Source organism: Plodia interpunctella, chromosome Z (genome assembly GCF_027563975.2).
Source record: "Plodia interpunctella isolate USDA-ARS_2022_Savannah chromosome Z, ilPloInte3.2, whole genome shotgun sequence".
Lineage (NCBI taxonomy): Eukaryota > Metazoa > Arthropoda > Insecta > Lepidoptera > Pyralidae > Plodia > Plodia interpunctella.
Window position 1 is genome coordinate 8,358,460 of NC_071324.2, and position 16,662 is coordinate 8,375,121.

The window sequence follows — 16,662 nt, forward strand, 5'->3', positions numbered from 1 at the left end:
AGAATTAAATGCCTAAACTACAACTGCGTTCAGAAATTCAAATTTCAGTCTTAAAAGTTATCTTTAAAGCTATCGATACTCATGCTACTCAGTAATGCTAGTTTAATGGGAAAATATCCTTTGTTAAATTAAATTTAACTTTTCTATAAAATCTGAGCTCTGTGTTTCAATGTAATGTTTCTAAATGCGTGGTTTCAGTCAGTACCATAACAGTACTTTTGTCCACAGCATGGAAAGGGCATATTACGTAAAGCTCAGCGCAGATGGCGGTACTGGTACAACTAAGGTACACAAAAATGTTTGTGGCAATGGCCAATGGAGGCAAAAAGCGCCAATTTTCAATATTGTTGCAGATTAACGACCAACAATTCCTTCTACGCAATGATGGTGCTAGTGTAAAGGAAAAAAGAAGGATTTAGTGGATTATCCTGAAAATAATAACACAATTTAGGTTATATTCTGCATTATTTGGTCAACTGTGGTCATAAACTGATATAAACTTGATTTAAACTGAAGATTTTACCTACATGTAGTCCTAACTCGGTCATCGTCTTTATTTCTAATGCGTGTTCGTAGTTATTGATATATATACCTTATCTAATCATAAAATGTTATGGGGTTATTATACAGGTTGAGTACACGCATACCTCATACCTTTTAGCGCGCAAGATTGGGAGATAGGTCTATCGATAGCTATTGAAAGGGATAGCAAAACATGTAGGTAACTTGCATCAACAGGTAACAAGTAAGTACTCAAATAGGTATGAAATTCTTGGGATCTTCATGCAGGTTTTTAGGTAGCAGGTAACCTACCCATTGTTCAGACATTTTTATATCCATGTTGTATATTTTTATATATTCTTGTGGGTTAACAACACTTATCCTGTCTTTATAGTTTGCGTTTGTTACTACCATGGAATTAATATGTTATAAAACTTTTTAGTTTTGTATAGCTTTTGACTAATGAAAAAGAATACTAAGACACTTCAAAAATAAACTCTGTCATACAAACATTTTAATATTCGTTATCAGCACGAAGAGCTCTAGAATTTAAAGGAATTTAAGCAGATATATTTTTGTTGTCACTATCGCTGTGTATTTTGTAAAGATTTTGTGGTTTTCTTTCGAATAAACTCGGAGTTCGAGACTAAACAAAAAGGACTCGAAGATGTCATCTGGAGATCAGTCAAATGGATCAAGTCTACGTTCTCTCGCGGGGATCACTCCACTAAAAGTTTTATAACATAATAGTTATTAAATCTATGGTTACTACCAATCTTACTAGAATACCAGAATCTATCGTATGAAGCTATAGCTACATTATGTATTTTTGACGGATGGATGTTGAGCATTTTGTGCCTGGCCACAATGCTGCTAATACTAATAAAAATAAGACTTAATGAGTACAATAAACAACAACTGTGATGTTTTTATTTGATATTTCCAATACTATATTTTCGTCATCTATATCAGTAACTAAGTGTATTCCATGAAGAATTAAAAAAATCCAATTTATAAATTTGGCCTTTCTTCAATTTTATTATATGTATTCATAGTTACATAATTATAACTTCTAATTTCACGTAATATCCTGTAATCTGCAGTTATATACCCAAAAAACCAAAATTATAGGTGCCTAGGTACTACTCATAGGTAACAAAAACATTTCGAGTCTAAATTATTTATTTGATAAATTCACATGAAATTATGCCTAATTGAAGTTAAAAATCCTAGTAAATGTACCTATATGTAAATATTTTAAAAATATTTTTGTGTAAAAAGAAAACCATCAATATATGTGCTTAATTTCATTATGTATCTGTAACAAATACTGTTAAGAAAATCAATGTGTACTAATCTAGATTATACTTATTACTATTAGACTAAATAAATAACACATTGTTATTTATTTACTTTAATAATACCTTTTTTTTCTACATCAATCATGACAATACACATTTTTGATGACAGTGACAATCATATTAAAGCTCCCTACTTTAATATTTATCATACATTTACATCTTAACCTAATTTGATAGAATAATGGATAAATTTTCAACTTAATTCTATGAAAATTCTTGTTGCATTCTTTTCTGGAATTTCACAAAACAGTCATTGATTAAATCTTAAGTGCTTTTTGATAAATAACATTGAAATGTTGCACTAGTGATGTATCAAAATACCTTTAATAACTCGAAAATGGATAATTAAATACCTTTAAAGTGTTTGCTAAGTCAAGATCCTCCATCCACATTTTAGTTACTTTATTTTTAATATAATAAATAATATCAATTAATTACTCTAAACATTAAGTATTTTCTTACTAATATAGTTTAGTTGTAAAAGAAAGATTGAGATTCTATTCTAATATGTAAATGTAGCCACAATTATAATACAAAAATGAACAGTATATATATAATAAATAGTAAATAAGATATAAATGTACACTTAAATATCATCAGAGTTTTGAATTGTTAGCAGCCCTTGATATTCCATCTCTTTGTACATTATCTCCTTATTCAAAGTGTGCAATGCTTCTGAAAATCTCTGCCGCAAAGCCTGATTTTCCATACTAGCTATCTCAAGCTGTGTCTTTTGTCTTCGTTGTTTCAGTTCTTCAAGTTCAGTTCGAAGCTGTTCAATTCTCTCTGTCATATTTTCCTTAGACATGCCTCGAGAATGATAGTCAACATCGTCTTCAGATGACAAGTGACCACTCCTAGAGTGTGAAGTAGATGCCATTGTAGAACTGATGTTTGAAGATCTCTTAGGTGTTTGAAACATGTGTGAATCAAACTCAATAGGCAGTTCCCTCTTTGACAAATCACTCATTCCATGCGTTGAGTTGTCAGACATGCGACTATCATATGCTGAAAGCCTGCTATCTTCCAGTTCTACATTGATATGATCATCTTCCAAATCACTGTCACTGACATTGCCTCCAAAAATATCGACCACATTAGAAGATCCTGGGGCATTATGCTTTGCTGCAGATTCACGCTTAATATTACGTTCAGATTTTGTTTTCTTTTCTGGTTTGACATGTGAAGGTTTACTTGATTCAGGTTTGGAATGGTGTTCATCTTCTTCTCTAATTACTTCCCAGGTAACACTAAATGCTTCATTGTCAGCTCGAAGCAAACGTTTCACTTCTTTTTCTATTTCTGGAGCTTCAACACATTTTTTCTTTAAAGTCTTTCTAAAACGTCTCTTCCTAACATTTTTTGTTGGTGGTGTTACCCCATGTGGCCAAAGAAATTTCTTATCTACTTTGTATAGATCTTTCTTCTTATTCTTTGCTGGTGAATCATCTTCAGCTGTAGGTTGATCTGGTTCATCTTTACAAATCATCATTTGACATATATCTGCAGTTTTGTAGAAGCTCTTGTTGTCAATAGTTTTGAGTGATTCTACTATGGTTGGTAAATCCACAATTTTACCGTGCATAAGCCAGTGGTCGAAGCGTACTTCACCATGTCTCATGTCATTCCCTATTTGAATAGTCAAACGATTTTTTAAATTATCTCCTGTGACTAAGACATTTCTTAAAACCTTGGCAGGTTCTTCTGGGAGCCTCAATATGAATTGGGATTCCAGTTCGGTGGGATATTCAAGCTCTCGCTTATCTGGTCGACTCATTCTTATCATTCACAGTAGCACGTAGCGAGATAAGTCGTCAAATTATTAATTCAACGAAAAAAGGGTGTTGTGTGTGTTAATGGTAATACAATCCTAGTGCACAATAGAATCTACGAATTAATTCTCAAGTGAACAATATACTTTTAGAGGTATTATGTACTGGTATGAATTCTTCATTGATTTCTTGATCTTGTCGCGAAAGGAATGAATACTTAATACTTCGCTCCGAACAATAAATATCACTCTTTAAGTCACTCACAGTCATAGGCAGACAGAACTAAGAAGATATGGAAATGTAAGATTCGATCAATAATGAAAAATCAGAGAAAAAGTAAAAAGATGTGGTGGCGTGGCAGGAACAAAACAAAAACGATCAATACTATGTACCTAGGTAACCAAAACCACCAAAACTCAATGACCAAAACCAACAAACCACTAGTGTTAGTGTTGCCTGCCGCTCGATAGTACAGTCCACTACACTATCGATAGTCGTAAAGTTATAGATAATAAGTTGTGTAAAGACAAAAGTATCGTTAGATTGATCAATAATATGTATGTCTGTGGAATTGATGTATTTTTCTTTTTTTGGTAATATATATAATTTGTTGTTAACAAATATATAAAGGGTATATAGGTAATCCACTAGTTTTAGAATATGATTACCTACTGTTTTATTCTTGTTGCGCAAAATGGTCAGTCGACTGACCTTGCACACCTCTCACTCTGTGTTTTCCCGCTTCATTTCCCGCCACAGCGTTGGGGACCAGAGACAGCCTTTGTCCACGCGTAACTTACATAGTGTTCATTTCAATAGGCAAGCCTCCTTGCCTCCTCCACCTCTATTATCAAGCCAATACATTATTGATTTTCCTCTTTTCCCTTTGGTTTCCTGCGTATTTTGTCGGTATGTTAGGTATATACCGAGCTTATCTGCCTGATATGGCTATGACTCTTTGTTCTGCAAAATGTGTTTGTACACTTTGTGTACCGTAACCTTTTAGAGAATAGACGTAACCTGCACAGACCATTTAGGTACCGTGGCACACTTTGGTGTATCATAGTTGTTGGTATGGTGTATCTACCTATTGGTGCACTTACATTAGTTGATACATCAGTAAGTAAACACACTATGGCAACACTATGTACTATACTACTACTGTAGGTTTGCCAACTTAGCAACTTGTATGCTCGATATAGCTTATATTTGGTGACAGACAGCTATTATTTGCATGTAGCTAAAATATTTAGCTTTTTTTCCTAGCAACTATTCATGTATGCCGACTATCAATATTATTGATAACCTATGGACAAAAAGGACTTAAGAATACTAATAACTAACTTCTATTAGGTTGTTATGGAGACACCCTTAGCAGCTCGAAGAATTGACAATATTTCATTAGCATCAACTATTGGTAGACTATCGTACACACATAGGTATAGGTAGGTGGTTACGGAACCCAAACAATCTATATCTTCCTCTTTCATAACCACGAGTCGTTTGACGTCACATATTTTTTAAGTAGGTATTTATTTCAACGCTCTAACTACAAAGTAATACAAGTATCCGTTTCATATAGGTAGGTATATTTGAAAAGGATGTATTATGTATTTTAATTTTATATTAGAGATTGTCTTTCTTTTTTGTAAGTACTTGTCTACTTATTTTAACATTTAAAAACGACCATTATAGCAACTTTTTGGGCACAGCTAGCAGTTGGCAACACTGGTAGGAGGCAACAAGATAGTGTAGGCTAGGTACAGATTGTAGGTAGGTACCTACCTTATAGGTACTAGGCAGGCAGATCAGGCAAAGCAAAATAAGCAAATTAAATCTGTTTGTCCTGTCCTATCTATAAACCCGCGCGCGGGATCCTTTCTAATCAAAATCGACGACGTGTCCTATTTTATAACCTACTTACGGGAAGGCAGGTAATCAACCAAAGCGGCTAACAACGCGGGTCAGCAATAGGAGTAATCGTGTTCCGTGGTCAGCAAATCAAAATAACTACCTAGCAAAAGCAAGACCAGAACTAACCTACCTACCTAGACAATCAAGTAGAGCGGGCAGCACAGCAGGAGCAAGAATAACGCATCTAGGTATATTTGTGGTGATTTTTGTTTGTAATGATGAAAATTGGCGCCGCGGGTTTCTCAAACACCAATCTTTGAAGGAATGTGTAAAGTTAAGATCGTTCTCCCCATTGTATAGTTTGTTTTGAGGAAAGTTACACAATTTTTTATTTTATACGAGTGTTTTATATTATTATATTTATGTACGAATATGCTGGACACTTAAGTCAATTTACTCCATACGATAAAAGTATTGCTTTTGGTAGGTAGGTGCCGAATAATTAATTTCATACCTAGGTACAAATATGAGTCTAGTTACAATACTCTAGCTCTGCGAGTTCTACTACTCGTGAATACGAATAAAATTTCCATAGATACCTAGGCAAGTATTTCACTGTCATTTTCATGAACAATGAGTATGTAGGTACCTATATAGTATACTTACTACTCCAACGCCAAGGCATGTGTGTGTGTTGTGTGTTATAATAGTCTGAGTTATTTCTACTGTACCACTTAGGTTTCCTCATTTATATCTATTTGTATTAAATCTAAGAAAATGAGTGTAGGTCCTATAATATAACTCTGTCAATTTTACATCATCTGTAGCAATAATATTGTATTGTAATTGTAACTGCTTTCCATATTGGCAGATGGCATAATGCTAATGTATCAAATGAAGGGGTACAGAGGTTGAGACCTTGACCACATATTATGATGAAGTTGCAATGTGTTTGGCCAAAACTTCACTGTGACAATCATATTTTAGTGTATGGGTATTCAATTTAATGAATGTACTTATTTTTATAGGACTTAAATAGGTACCTAGGTATTTAAAAAATATAAAAATATACTTGAAATTATGCCCAAAATGCAATAACATTCAAGAGGTTAATGTCTACATCTTGATTTTCTTCTAGTAATAATCAAATCTCTGATTACACATTGTAGGTTTTTTATAATACACAATGACAATTCAAATAGCAGTAAGAAATATTACATGTCGAACTTCTAATTGAGTATTTTTTACAGGTCTGAATAATTGCCTGCATATAATCACATTGGTCTTTGAAAATGGATTTTAAAATGCATGAATATACACATGCAATTGTTGGTAAAGTGACACCTGTCTTGAGGCTGACAGATAGAGCTGATTTGAATGATGCTCGACGGCAACATGACTGCTACCTGAGGCTGTTAAGAGAGTTGAATGTAGAAGTCTTGGAAGTGGATATTGCAAGTGCTTTTCCTGAAAACGTGTTTCTGGAAGATGTTGCTATTGTCTGCCATGGTATAGCCCTGTTGCCCAAACCAGCTACAACAGCCGATGAATTAAAGGTAAGTTGTTTGGACATTCTTTCCAGATATTTCACATTCCTGATATTCCAATTCTAGATTCAATGTTTAGTGATTTATATTTTTTCTATGTACATGTTATTTACTTTGTGTGTGTTTCCACCCTAGAATAGGACCAGGCTCGATATCCTCCTTGGTTGTAGTATGAGGTGACTAAGGGACTAATAGCCTAGGTATTTTATAGGCAACATACATTATAGCTGATAGCAGGACACAGATACAGGATAGGTTGATAGCAGTCAGGAGCCGATTATAAAATCACAGCCTTCATATGCCTGAATGCAACCAGGAATATGCAGAGATATTATTATATATAGAGAGCAGACTATGTGATTATCAGAATTGATTAAGATTAAACTGTGGAAAACAGCCTTGGCCTAATAATTAGACTTAATAGGACATGCCCCTATTTAACTCTTATTTATGAATTTAATGCATGGAATGGACTCAAGGTGAATTGTAATGAAACAGATGTATTCATGGGGATTTTGATGTCTTGATACAGATTATAGCTAACTATGGAGCTGCTATCACCACCCATAGGAAAGATGGAATGCTAAATACTTAAAGTATTTTGAATTATTTTAGATGAAGGCTATAAAGGAAATCCTGCATAAAGATCTGGGACAGACTGTTATAGATGTGACAGATCCTGATGCAAAGATAGTCGGATCAGATGTTTTATTTACTGGTAAGTTTAAAATATGTGATAAACTGAAACTACTGAGTGTTGTAGACAAAATAGATATACTATGACTGAGACATCCCCCGCACTAATCTGTATCAGAAGACAGTGATGCCAGCATAATGTTATACATTGGTAGACACTTCTGCCAACCTCCACTGAATATGTATCTATGGACCCTGTTTTCCACTCTCAGGCCTTTTATCTGCTGTTGACCACACTTTGGACCACAGTTGAGCTTTGGCTCTCAGCTTTTTCATTCCAAAATAAATATTTGTAATTTGGGAGTAAATCCATTTCTACAAGTTGCATGGCTTACATACATTACATATTAACTTAGTTACGACAGATACACCATATTTAAATTAGGATTCGAATTTCCATCACTATCACACAGTGACAAAACGTGAGAGTATTTAGGTCTAAATATTATGCAAGATTCATATACCCAAACTTAGATTATTTATTTGCATAAATACTTATGACGCAAGGTTTTATATACAGATTAAGTACTTTAGAAGCATACAAAAATATCATATTAAGCACTTCACAAGTTATGATTATTGAATTACATAAATAATAATATTTACATATATTTGAGGTCGAGAGTTCTTCGTGGGTATATCTGAGACAAGTAACGAAGCGGGAGCGAGTGCGGTTGCAGACGCTTTCCCGGAATTCCCCTGCACTCCTATAAAGGTATTTTTACCTGACCAGATAATACTTCACAGCTTCCCTTAAGTTTATAAATTTATTTTTGTCTAAAAGTAACTTTACACTCTATCTACTTAACCAATCTTCTTGAAATTTTGCATATATGTAGTTTGGAGAATGGTATCTTTCATCCCAGGAAGCCGAAGCCGCGGGAAAATGCTTGTATATATTAGCATTGGGCTATAACTAATATATGATTGTATTATATAAAATAAAAGATATGGCTCGGCCCATCTTATTTTACCACATTGATATCTACCATTTTTTTCTGTTGTTACGCAATAAAGATTTTTAAATCATGACTCAACACGTGCCACGGCGCAAGGCCTTGGAGGCTTTTTCAATGTCGCCTAATAATAGGGTAATAATAGATTATTTTATATATATGGACACTATGCTGTTCGATTTCAGATATCGAAAGGGGCGCATAATCTGAAAAAATATGTTACCGTTGCCGGCCCAGACATACTTTGCGTAGGTGCAAGCAAAGAGGCAAAAGAACTGCTCAAAAGAATGGAGAGAGAAGCCACCTTTTCATACCAGACCCTGTCGGTGACGGAGGATGATGCTGCCAACTGCCTATATGTTAATGGAACTCTTGTTCATAGAGCTATTGAGGAAATTCCTGAATCTTTTAAGGTGGGTTTACCATCTTTATTAAAAAAAATATTTCATCTTGATACGACATAATTTATGTGTTTCTGTTCCTTAATGTGACATTTTAAAAGTTAGAAATGTACAAATATTTGCCATTTGAAAATCTCTGGAATTACACATCACATGTCAAATAATAGTTAAACAATTTTAATTGCATCAGAAATTAACGCGCGTTGTTAGTAAAACCAGTAGCCAGATAGCAAAAATTATAAACTTTATCATTTTATATATATTTTCAGGTATTCTGCGAAAAGATAGACTTTGCCAGAAGATCAATCTGTTTCTCCGAACTAGCCAAGGTGTCCACTGGACTCAGTTCCTGCTGCCTTCTTGTCAGGAAATCTTAAACTGAAAGTGATCTCTGATACGGGCAAGTATTCGCCCATGTGTTCAGTAGTTAAAACCTATGTTTTAATCACGCTTATCCTTATAATTAGTTAATTCCAGTTTGGTCTGAAATTACGCGCGTTACTTTCTATATATTTGGTGTAGTGGCGTGTCAATACAAATAGACAAACAATATTCACACTTAGAATATTATTTTGGGATTTGTCTTCTGAGACAGCGGCCCCTTAAGTCATACTGGTTCTGTTTTCTTTTGGCGTTCGTACAATTACAGTATTTGATTTGTATATAATGCAACGCATTTTTTATGCACAATATATACTTAAGCTAGCCCTCTATTCTTGTGACGATATAAAGCTATTAAGCGAAGTTGTATTCTTTAGGGTTGAAATTTCAAAATGAACGACTGCACACATAAAAGTTCAAATTCGCCTTGGATATGAACCTCACTCCACACCAGCGCCTCTAGCGGCGATTTGAAGTAAATGAAACTGACTGAAAAATATGTAACTGTGTGGCTTCAAAGATATTAAAGTACAAGTAATTTGTATATTGTTATTATACATTTATTAGATAGTGCACAAAGTCGCCATTTAGAGAGTCGGTTCAGACTAAAATTTAATGTGCAGTCTTATAAAATGTATTATATCACATGTTATAACATAATTATAAAAAGTATTAACATTAAAACATATGAGAATCTATATGAAACATTCCTCGAAACGAACATAACCTCTATTTTAGACTATCCATAGTACACCGTTTTTAAATACTTTCAAAAAGTTTAACAAACCTTGAAGTGTTGTGATTTTATATTTGCAAAGACATGATTTGTGAAGTGTATGTTATGTATTTTTAGTGTCTAAAATGAGGTTTAGTCAGAGTTACATCACATAAGTAAGACTTAGTTTCAAACGTTTTTGAATACGATATGTTACTGTTTTATTCAAATTGCATTTATCGGATTTTTACCAAACTACATTCTTTTCCATTCCAATACCAGAAGGTCAAGATTGGTTGATAAAAACCTAGTGTCACCCATCAGCCAAATGGTCGCAACACCCCTCATTTTCTACTATTTATAGACAGTTTTATCTTTCTGCTAATATATACTACATACAGTTTCATATAATGTAATATAATTTATACAATATAGATGTATTATGTGTAAGTTACGCAGCTTCTGAATATCATACAATGAGTTGATGATTCACTATCGAATGTACTAATGACTTGTCATAAAAGTATTAATATTACAATATGGCACCGAATAATGTATATGTCAATTTTCAGTACAGTTTAATTTTAATGTGTTATTTATTATTGAATTTTAGCTATGGTGTTACGATTTAATATAAGTATTAAAATTAATATATCTAAAATAATTTATTATTATGTATCGATTGTTAAACGTGTATACTCGGAAGTTAATTCCCATGTTGTGATTTGTGTAATTTCTGTATTTGCTTTTAAAATAAGTACACATTTATATATTAAATTATAAAGCACAAATAGAGAACATAGTTCTTTGTTGTTATTATAATTTAGGCGAATGCGAGAATCGCCTATACAAACCGCATTCTAAAATGGCGATGTCTGTAATTTATTACCATAAAAAGTTATTGTAATATGTGAAACCTTGTGTATTCTATGGACCTGTTTCACCGCTTGATTATCAAAGTATCTAATAGCCTATAGGTCGAACAGAGGTAACGTTTAAAATTGTATGTCAGTGTTGTGAAGGGCTAATTGGTGAATAATTTTGGCAGCTTGTTTAATGTGTGATATTTTATCTAAAAATTGTGAAACATTAGTATTGGCCTTTGTATTGTACCCTTACTAGTAACTATTTCCATTTAATTTGTTTAATCATAATAAAATACATCGCAGTGACAACATAGTGTTTGAGGTATCTATTAAAATATATTCGTGTTACTAGTAGATTAGATACGCTTATAAGTATGTTTTTAATTCAATGTGCACAAAATGTGTTTTTTTTTTGCAATAACTCGTAGTACCTGTGCAATCTAGTGTATACATTCCTTTCTTTGTATTTTTGTAGGATTTATATTATGTACTGTGTTTTACATTACTCATTGGAGGTCTTATGCTATTTATTCTATTTAATTAAATTAATAATATCAAATTGGTATTACAGGATTCAACATTATTACTAAGCATAGTTTGAATTTAGATTCAAACATTGCATTTTTTGTATTTAAATTGTATATTTTATATTGATATTGTGTTATTATCTATTTACGTATAAAAATATGTCAGTATGACAATGTATACAATCATATACATCTAATGCTACGTTTACACGTTTGCTAAAATAAACAGTCGTAGACCTTTACTATGATAACAATTTTTATTTTAATTAGTAATGAATTAATAATGTATATTTAAATTTAAATGTATTTTTTGCAAGTCTGCTTGCTGACTCAATCTGACAAATAATCATTTCTGATTTTAAGCCAAACATCTCATTCATATGCTCTTATTTTTAGATGCTTTTCAGAAGTAAATGTAGCATACTTTTAAATTTTGTTATATGCACAATCTAAATACACAATTGTCCAAACTATCCCGTGATAGCATATCGAGAGGGAAAGTAATATTCAAAAGACTAGCATTATAACAATCAATACGTAGTTGTGTACACGTTACAATTTATATTTATATACGTGAATTTTAAATGTAAATAAAAATTCTAATTCTTCTAAATCGCAATTCTGCTCTTTGTGACTTACTAGATATCAACATTTAGTGGGACACCAATCCATTGTGATGATTGGCAGATTGTACAATATTTCAAAAGCAGATCTGCCTAGACCGATTTAGTTTAGACTAAACTAGTTTGTCTTAGGCCTATCTAGTTCGTTCTGACACGCCTAGGACAAATCGGTTTGGCCTAGGAAAAAATAGTCTGGGCTGACATATAGTTTGGCTTGAAACGATCGGAGAGCAGCAATAAGAGACTACAGAACTTTATTCCGCATTAATAGAATATCAACAAACTGAATGTATAAGACTGAAACACTGGTGAATTTACATAATATTGAATAAGACCTCAATGAATTTTATGATATTTTAAAAGAATCTCATTTTTTTCCAAATTATTTGTGTAGAATTCGCAATCAATAATCTGTATGGTAAATAAATATATTGTCATGAATACGATCTAGTTTTGATTTTAGTCCACCAAAATAAGATTTGTAGGGATTTCTTGAAAAAAAAAATAATGACAGCACGACCGCAGCGGTCGAAACGCTCTGCGAACCCACTATGCTATAGAAATTGAAATATCTGTATCAAAACAAAACATTATAAATCGTTCTATATTAATAGAGTACCTAGATACTATTAGTATGATTTTTATGAACAAAAATCTAATAGAGGGACGCGCAAGTTAAAGTTAACGTCAACGTTGACTAGCACAGATTAAAAATCTTATATACCCCATATTTATTTAGGAAACATTTTTATTTTTACTGAGTTCGCCAAACGCCGAATTGGTTTTTCATTGCAGTAAATAAACCACAGAAATAAACGCACTCATGCTTTGGGTCGACATGTGTGTTGAGTTCGTGAGCTGCTAAACGTGAAGCTAAAAGTCAAATATGTGTCGTCGTTGTCGTATATGAAGTTACGGTATTTTGTGTTTATATTTTGGATTAAATAGTTTTTGGGTGGAAGTGGTTAATTGATCATGTTAAAGATGTGGTGGAAAATAATATACATATCCCAGTACACAAAAAGTGCAATGTGATACCTATCAATAGTGTTCAATAAAGGTATTGAGTTTGACAATGGACTTGAATAATTTAGCAGACGTCTTGTATTTAACACTTTGTATTCTGAAGCTTATTCTATTCTATCTTTTAATGTCGCACCACGATTGCGAAGAAGGAATTTTAGTCGTATCGTAATCTTCATTAAATATTGAAAATTAATTTGTGACGCTCGCTACTGGTACAACTAATTAGTTGTACCAGTAGTGCCATCTGCGCCGAGCTATGTGCAATATTTCCTACTCGCGCACTTATGCTTTTGGCTTTGAACTTTTGGTATGAATTAATTAGAAATATATTTGATAGATTGCGACAGTGGTTTTAAATTATAATTCCAAGAAATATAGACAGATAGCGCTATAGTGGTTTTGAATTAAAATAATTCCAAAACAAAATTGATAGATGGCGCCAATGCTTTGAAATTAAATTAATTCCAGAAAATTTAGATAGATGGCGCCAGTGTTTTCAAATTTAATTAATTCCAGAAAAAACATATAGATGGCGTGATTTTGGGGCCAAATTAGGTAATATATTAATTAATTCGAGAAAAAAATGATAGATGTCGCTTCAAGTGGCGACTTTGATCCAAATTAAGAAACATATGAATTAATAAGATAAAAATTTCATAGATGACGCTAGTGGTTTGAAATTAAATTAATTCCAGAAAAATTTATAGATGGCGCAAGTTGTTTGAAATTAAATTAATGCAAAAAAATAAGATAAATGGCACTAGCTTAAAATGGTTGGTTGTAGTGATAATATTTCGCGCTGTTGTATTTATTGAAATAAATTGTTTATTTCAATTATACCGTCATACAAAAACTCATAATGGAAAACATGTGCGTGACGCCCCTGACGTTCCTAGCGACGACGGTCCTTTGTTTCCGAAACTACTGAGGAAAAACCAATAGGTAGTGTCCTGTCGTCGAACAGTTTCCCTAACTTTCGGGGAAAGCAATGTACCAAACATTGCTGTTATTTTAATGCGTAAGAAAAATCACAAACAAAAATACTTGTTTTTGATACGGCATCTTTTCTGGGCTAAATAATGTAAAAACTTGTAAATGACAATATTATATGTAAGTGTACAGGTACATATTTCATACGGATGAGAATAAGTGCGGCCGCATATGTTCGGGTTCTGAATTAGAATTTTTGATGACGTTTTCAGATTAGGAATTCTGTGATATTGGCGTGCACATTACGGTTTTTTCTATTCGGAATCCAAACTGCCCAAGCAGTGTGGCCACTTCAGCGATACTGTTGTCTCTTAGAGTTGGGGAATTCTTAGGTTTAGTAGTGGTTTTATTAATGTATTATCTTTAAAACTATTTTGGTGACCATTTCAACCATTTAACTCTATCTTCTTCATAGTCGTCTTTCACGTCATGACCACGACATGACTCACGACCCTAAGCTATGAGAGCTTAGGATCGTGGTCTTTATGTGAAATGAAACATACACAACTATTATTTGCCACTATTTATGAAGTAGTTGGCCATTACCTTCTCCATTTCTCACTCAAGTATAACAGTTTCATCACGTCTCTTTCCTTCACCGGAAGTAAGTGGTAGTCGATGAAAATTGAGTCAGATTGCTAATAGGTATGGCGATATTACTACATTTTGTAATAATTAATTCATGACATTTAGGTTTTCGAATTCGGTATAGGGTTGTGTGTGATTTCCGAATTCGGTATACAATACGACACAGGTTCAAGCACCTTGACAAATCCAAGGGCACAGATTACATAATACATGGATAGTAAATATGAATCTGAAATGTGGTTCAAATAACGATTTTAATAGGTATGTTACAGGTTTTATTTTCTTAACATCTTTACGTTGTATTATATTGATATGGTGGAATGTTTTGGCTTGTTAAATTATACCGGCACAGTTACTTCCGTTGTGTCTGTGTAGAATTGTTTCTCATTCATCAATTAGTTAGGTAAGTACTACTACTACGAAATTAAACCAAAATTAAACCATATTTAAAGAAGAAGAAGAAATAAATCATCTGAAACATATAAGCATTTATGATAAAAAGTGAGGGTTTTATTTGGACCATTTGTGTTTTATTTTTCCTATTGAGTGTCGATCAATGAAAAAAGTTTTCCCTAAAAAATAACTTTGAAAGAATCATGTATAATGCAAGAAGCACTTCTTATAAATCGATTCTTTGAAAGCTTTTTCGGTTTTTCATGTTATTTTCCGGTAGCTGTGCGTCTCAACACGCTTACTTTTAATCATATCACTGAAGAAATATATTCCCTTTGATTCAGTTATTATATTTAGTGTCAAATTTCTAAACTCTATATACAGGTATAGATAGGTTTTAGAGATTTTTGAGAAACAATTTGGTTCTGAGACCTAGCTCGTACGTACCTAACTACGTACAGATACTTTTTAGGAAAGAGTAAAAAGGGCGGCGGACGTACGTCTCTGTCCGTATGTCACCAAGTATCTCACGAACCGCGATAGACAGATGAAATGTTCACAGCTGAACCAACGCGTTTTATAGATAACCTACTGTATTAAGGAATCCTTGACGCGAGAGTCCGCCTCGCACTTGGCCTGGTTTAAATCTGAAAACAAACAATATAAGTAAGTATATTATATGGATTGATTTTGAGACAGTAATATCTTATGCTATGTCGTCACGATTTTGGAGTCAAACAAAAAGCATTAATAATAAACAGTCCTGAGAATCAAAACAAAAGAAAAGTGGGTAGGTACTCGTATAACAACTGATCGAATAAAGTTTCATTTCATTATTGAGTTTGGTTAATTGAATACAGCGCCGGATTTACACTTCGGTAGCTCATAGGCTGAGCAGTGGAAAGTGGTGGAGGCACACAAATCGTCTGTGTTTCTTCAATATATTAATTATATTATAGTTTCTATTTAAATCAAATTAAATAAAAGAGCAACTTCATAAGTTGGCTGACATGAAACTTATTCAATACTAGCTTTTGAATTTCATAGCAAAATCTCAGTAATTTTTTTATCGCGTTCTCTGTAAGACTGGTAAACATAATTATATTATTTAAAATCGCATTTTTTCTCATCTTTAGTTCAATTTCGAGTTTCCCGCTGCGTGTTTCGTCCCGCAAACTTATCCAATCTCGCTTCTTGCTATGTAATGTAGATATCCCGCACCGTTTTCTACATATTGTGCCATAATGTTTTTCGCAATGTGTCCCGTTCCGTTCTCCACTATGTGTCTTTTCCCCATTTCCCGCTCCTACTCCCACTCCCACTTTCTGCAACGCGTGCCGTCCCATTTTCCATGACGTTTTACATCCCGGTTTTTTATTAACCACAAACGTGAATAAATATTTTTTGTATTTACTTACTGTTATTTACTACAAAAAGTAAGTGTGCCAATTAAGTCCCATATAAT

General features: G+C 33.1%; 2 protein-coding genes across 8 annotated transcripts; one reads left to right on the forward strand and one right to left on the reverse strand.

The window, feature by feature from the left end:
- Nucleotides 1-2,387: 2,387 nt before the first annotated feature.
- Nucleotides 2,388-3,797, reverse strand: LOC128682771 (transcription initiation factor TFIID subunit 7-like). The gene has a single exon (XM_053767604.2). It carries the CDS (start codon nucleotides 3,646-3,648, stop codon nucleotides 2,449-2,451), a length of 1,200 nt encoding a protein of 399 aa, XP_053623579.1. The 5' UTR covers nucleotides 3,649-3,797; the 3' UTR covers nucleotides 2,388-2,448.
- A 1,556-nt stretch (nucleotides 3,798-5,353) lies between these two features.
- LOC128682772 (uncharacterized protein) lies at nucleotides 5,354-10,145 on the forward strand. Of its 7 annotated transcripts, none has more exons than XM_053767612.1 (6): nucleotides 5,354-5,407; nucleotides 6,739-7,044; nucleotides 7,651-7,753; nucleotides 8,349-8,446; nucleotides 8,873-9,100; nucleotides 9,358-10,145. In XM_053767612.1, exons 2-6 carry the CDS (start codon nucleotides 6,781-6,783, stop codon nucleotides 9,463-9,465), a joined length of 801 nt encoding a protein of 266 aa, XP_053623587.1. In that variant the 5' UTR covers nucleotides 5,354-5,407; nucleotides 6,739-6,780; the 3' UTR covers nucleotides 9,466-10,145. The 7 variants fall into 7 exon arrangements, with proteins under 7 accessions (XP_053623587.1, XP_053623580.1, XP_053623581.1 ...); XM_053767605.1 differs by lacking the exon at nucleotides 5,354-5,407 and adding an exon at nucleotides 5,414-5,736; XM_053767606.1 differs by lacking the exon at nucleotides 5,354-5,407 and adding an exon at nucleotides 5,414-5,568.
- The last annotated feature ends 6,517 nt before the right edge of the window (nucleotides 10,146-16,662 follow it).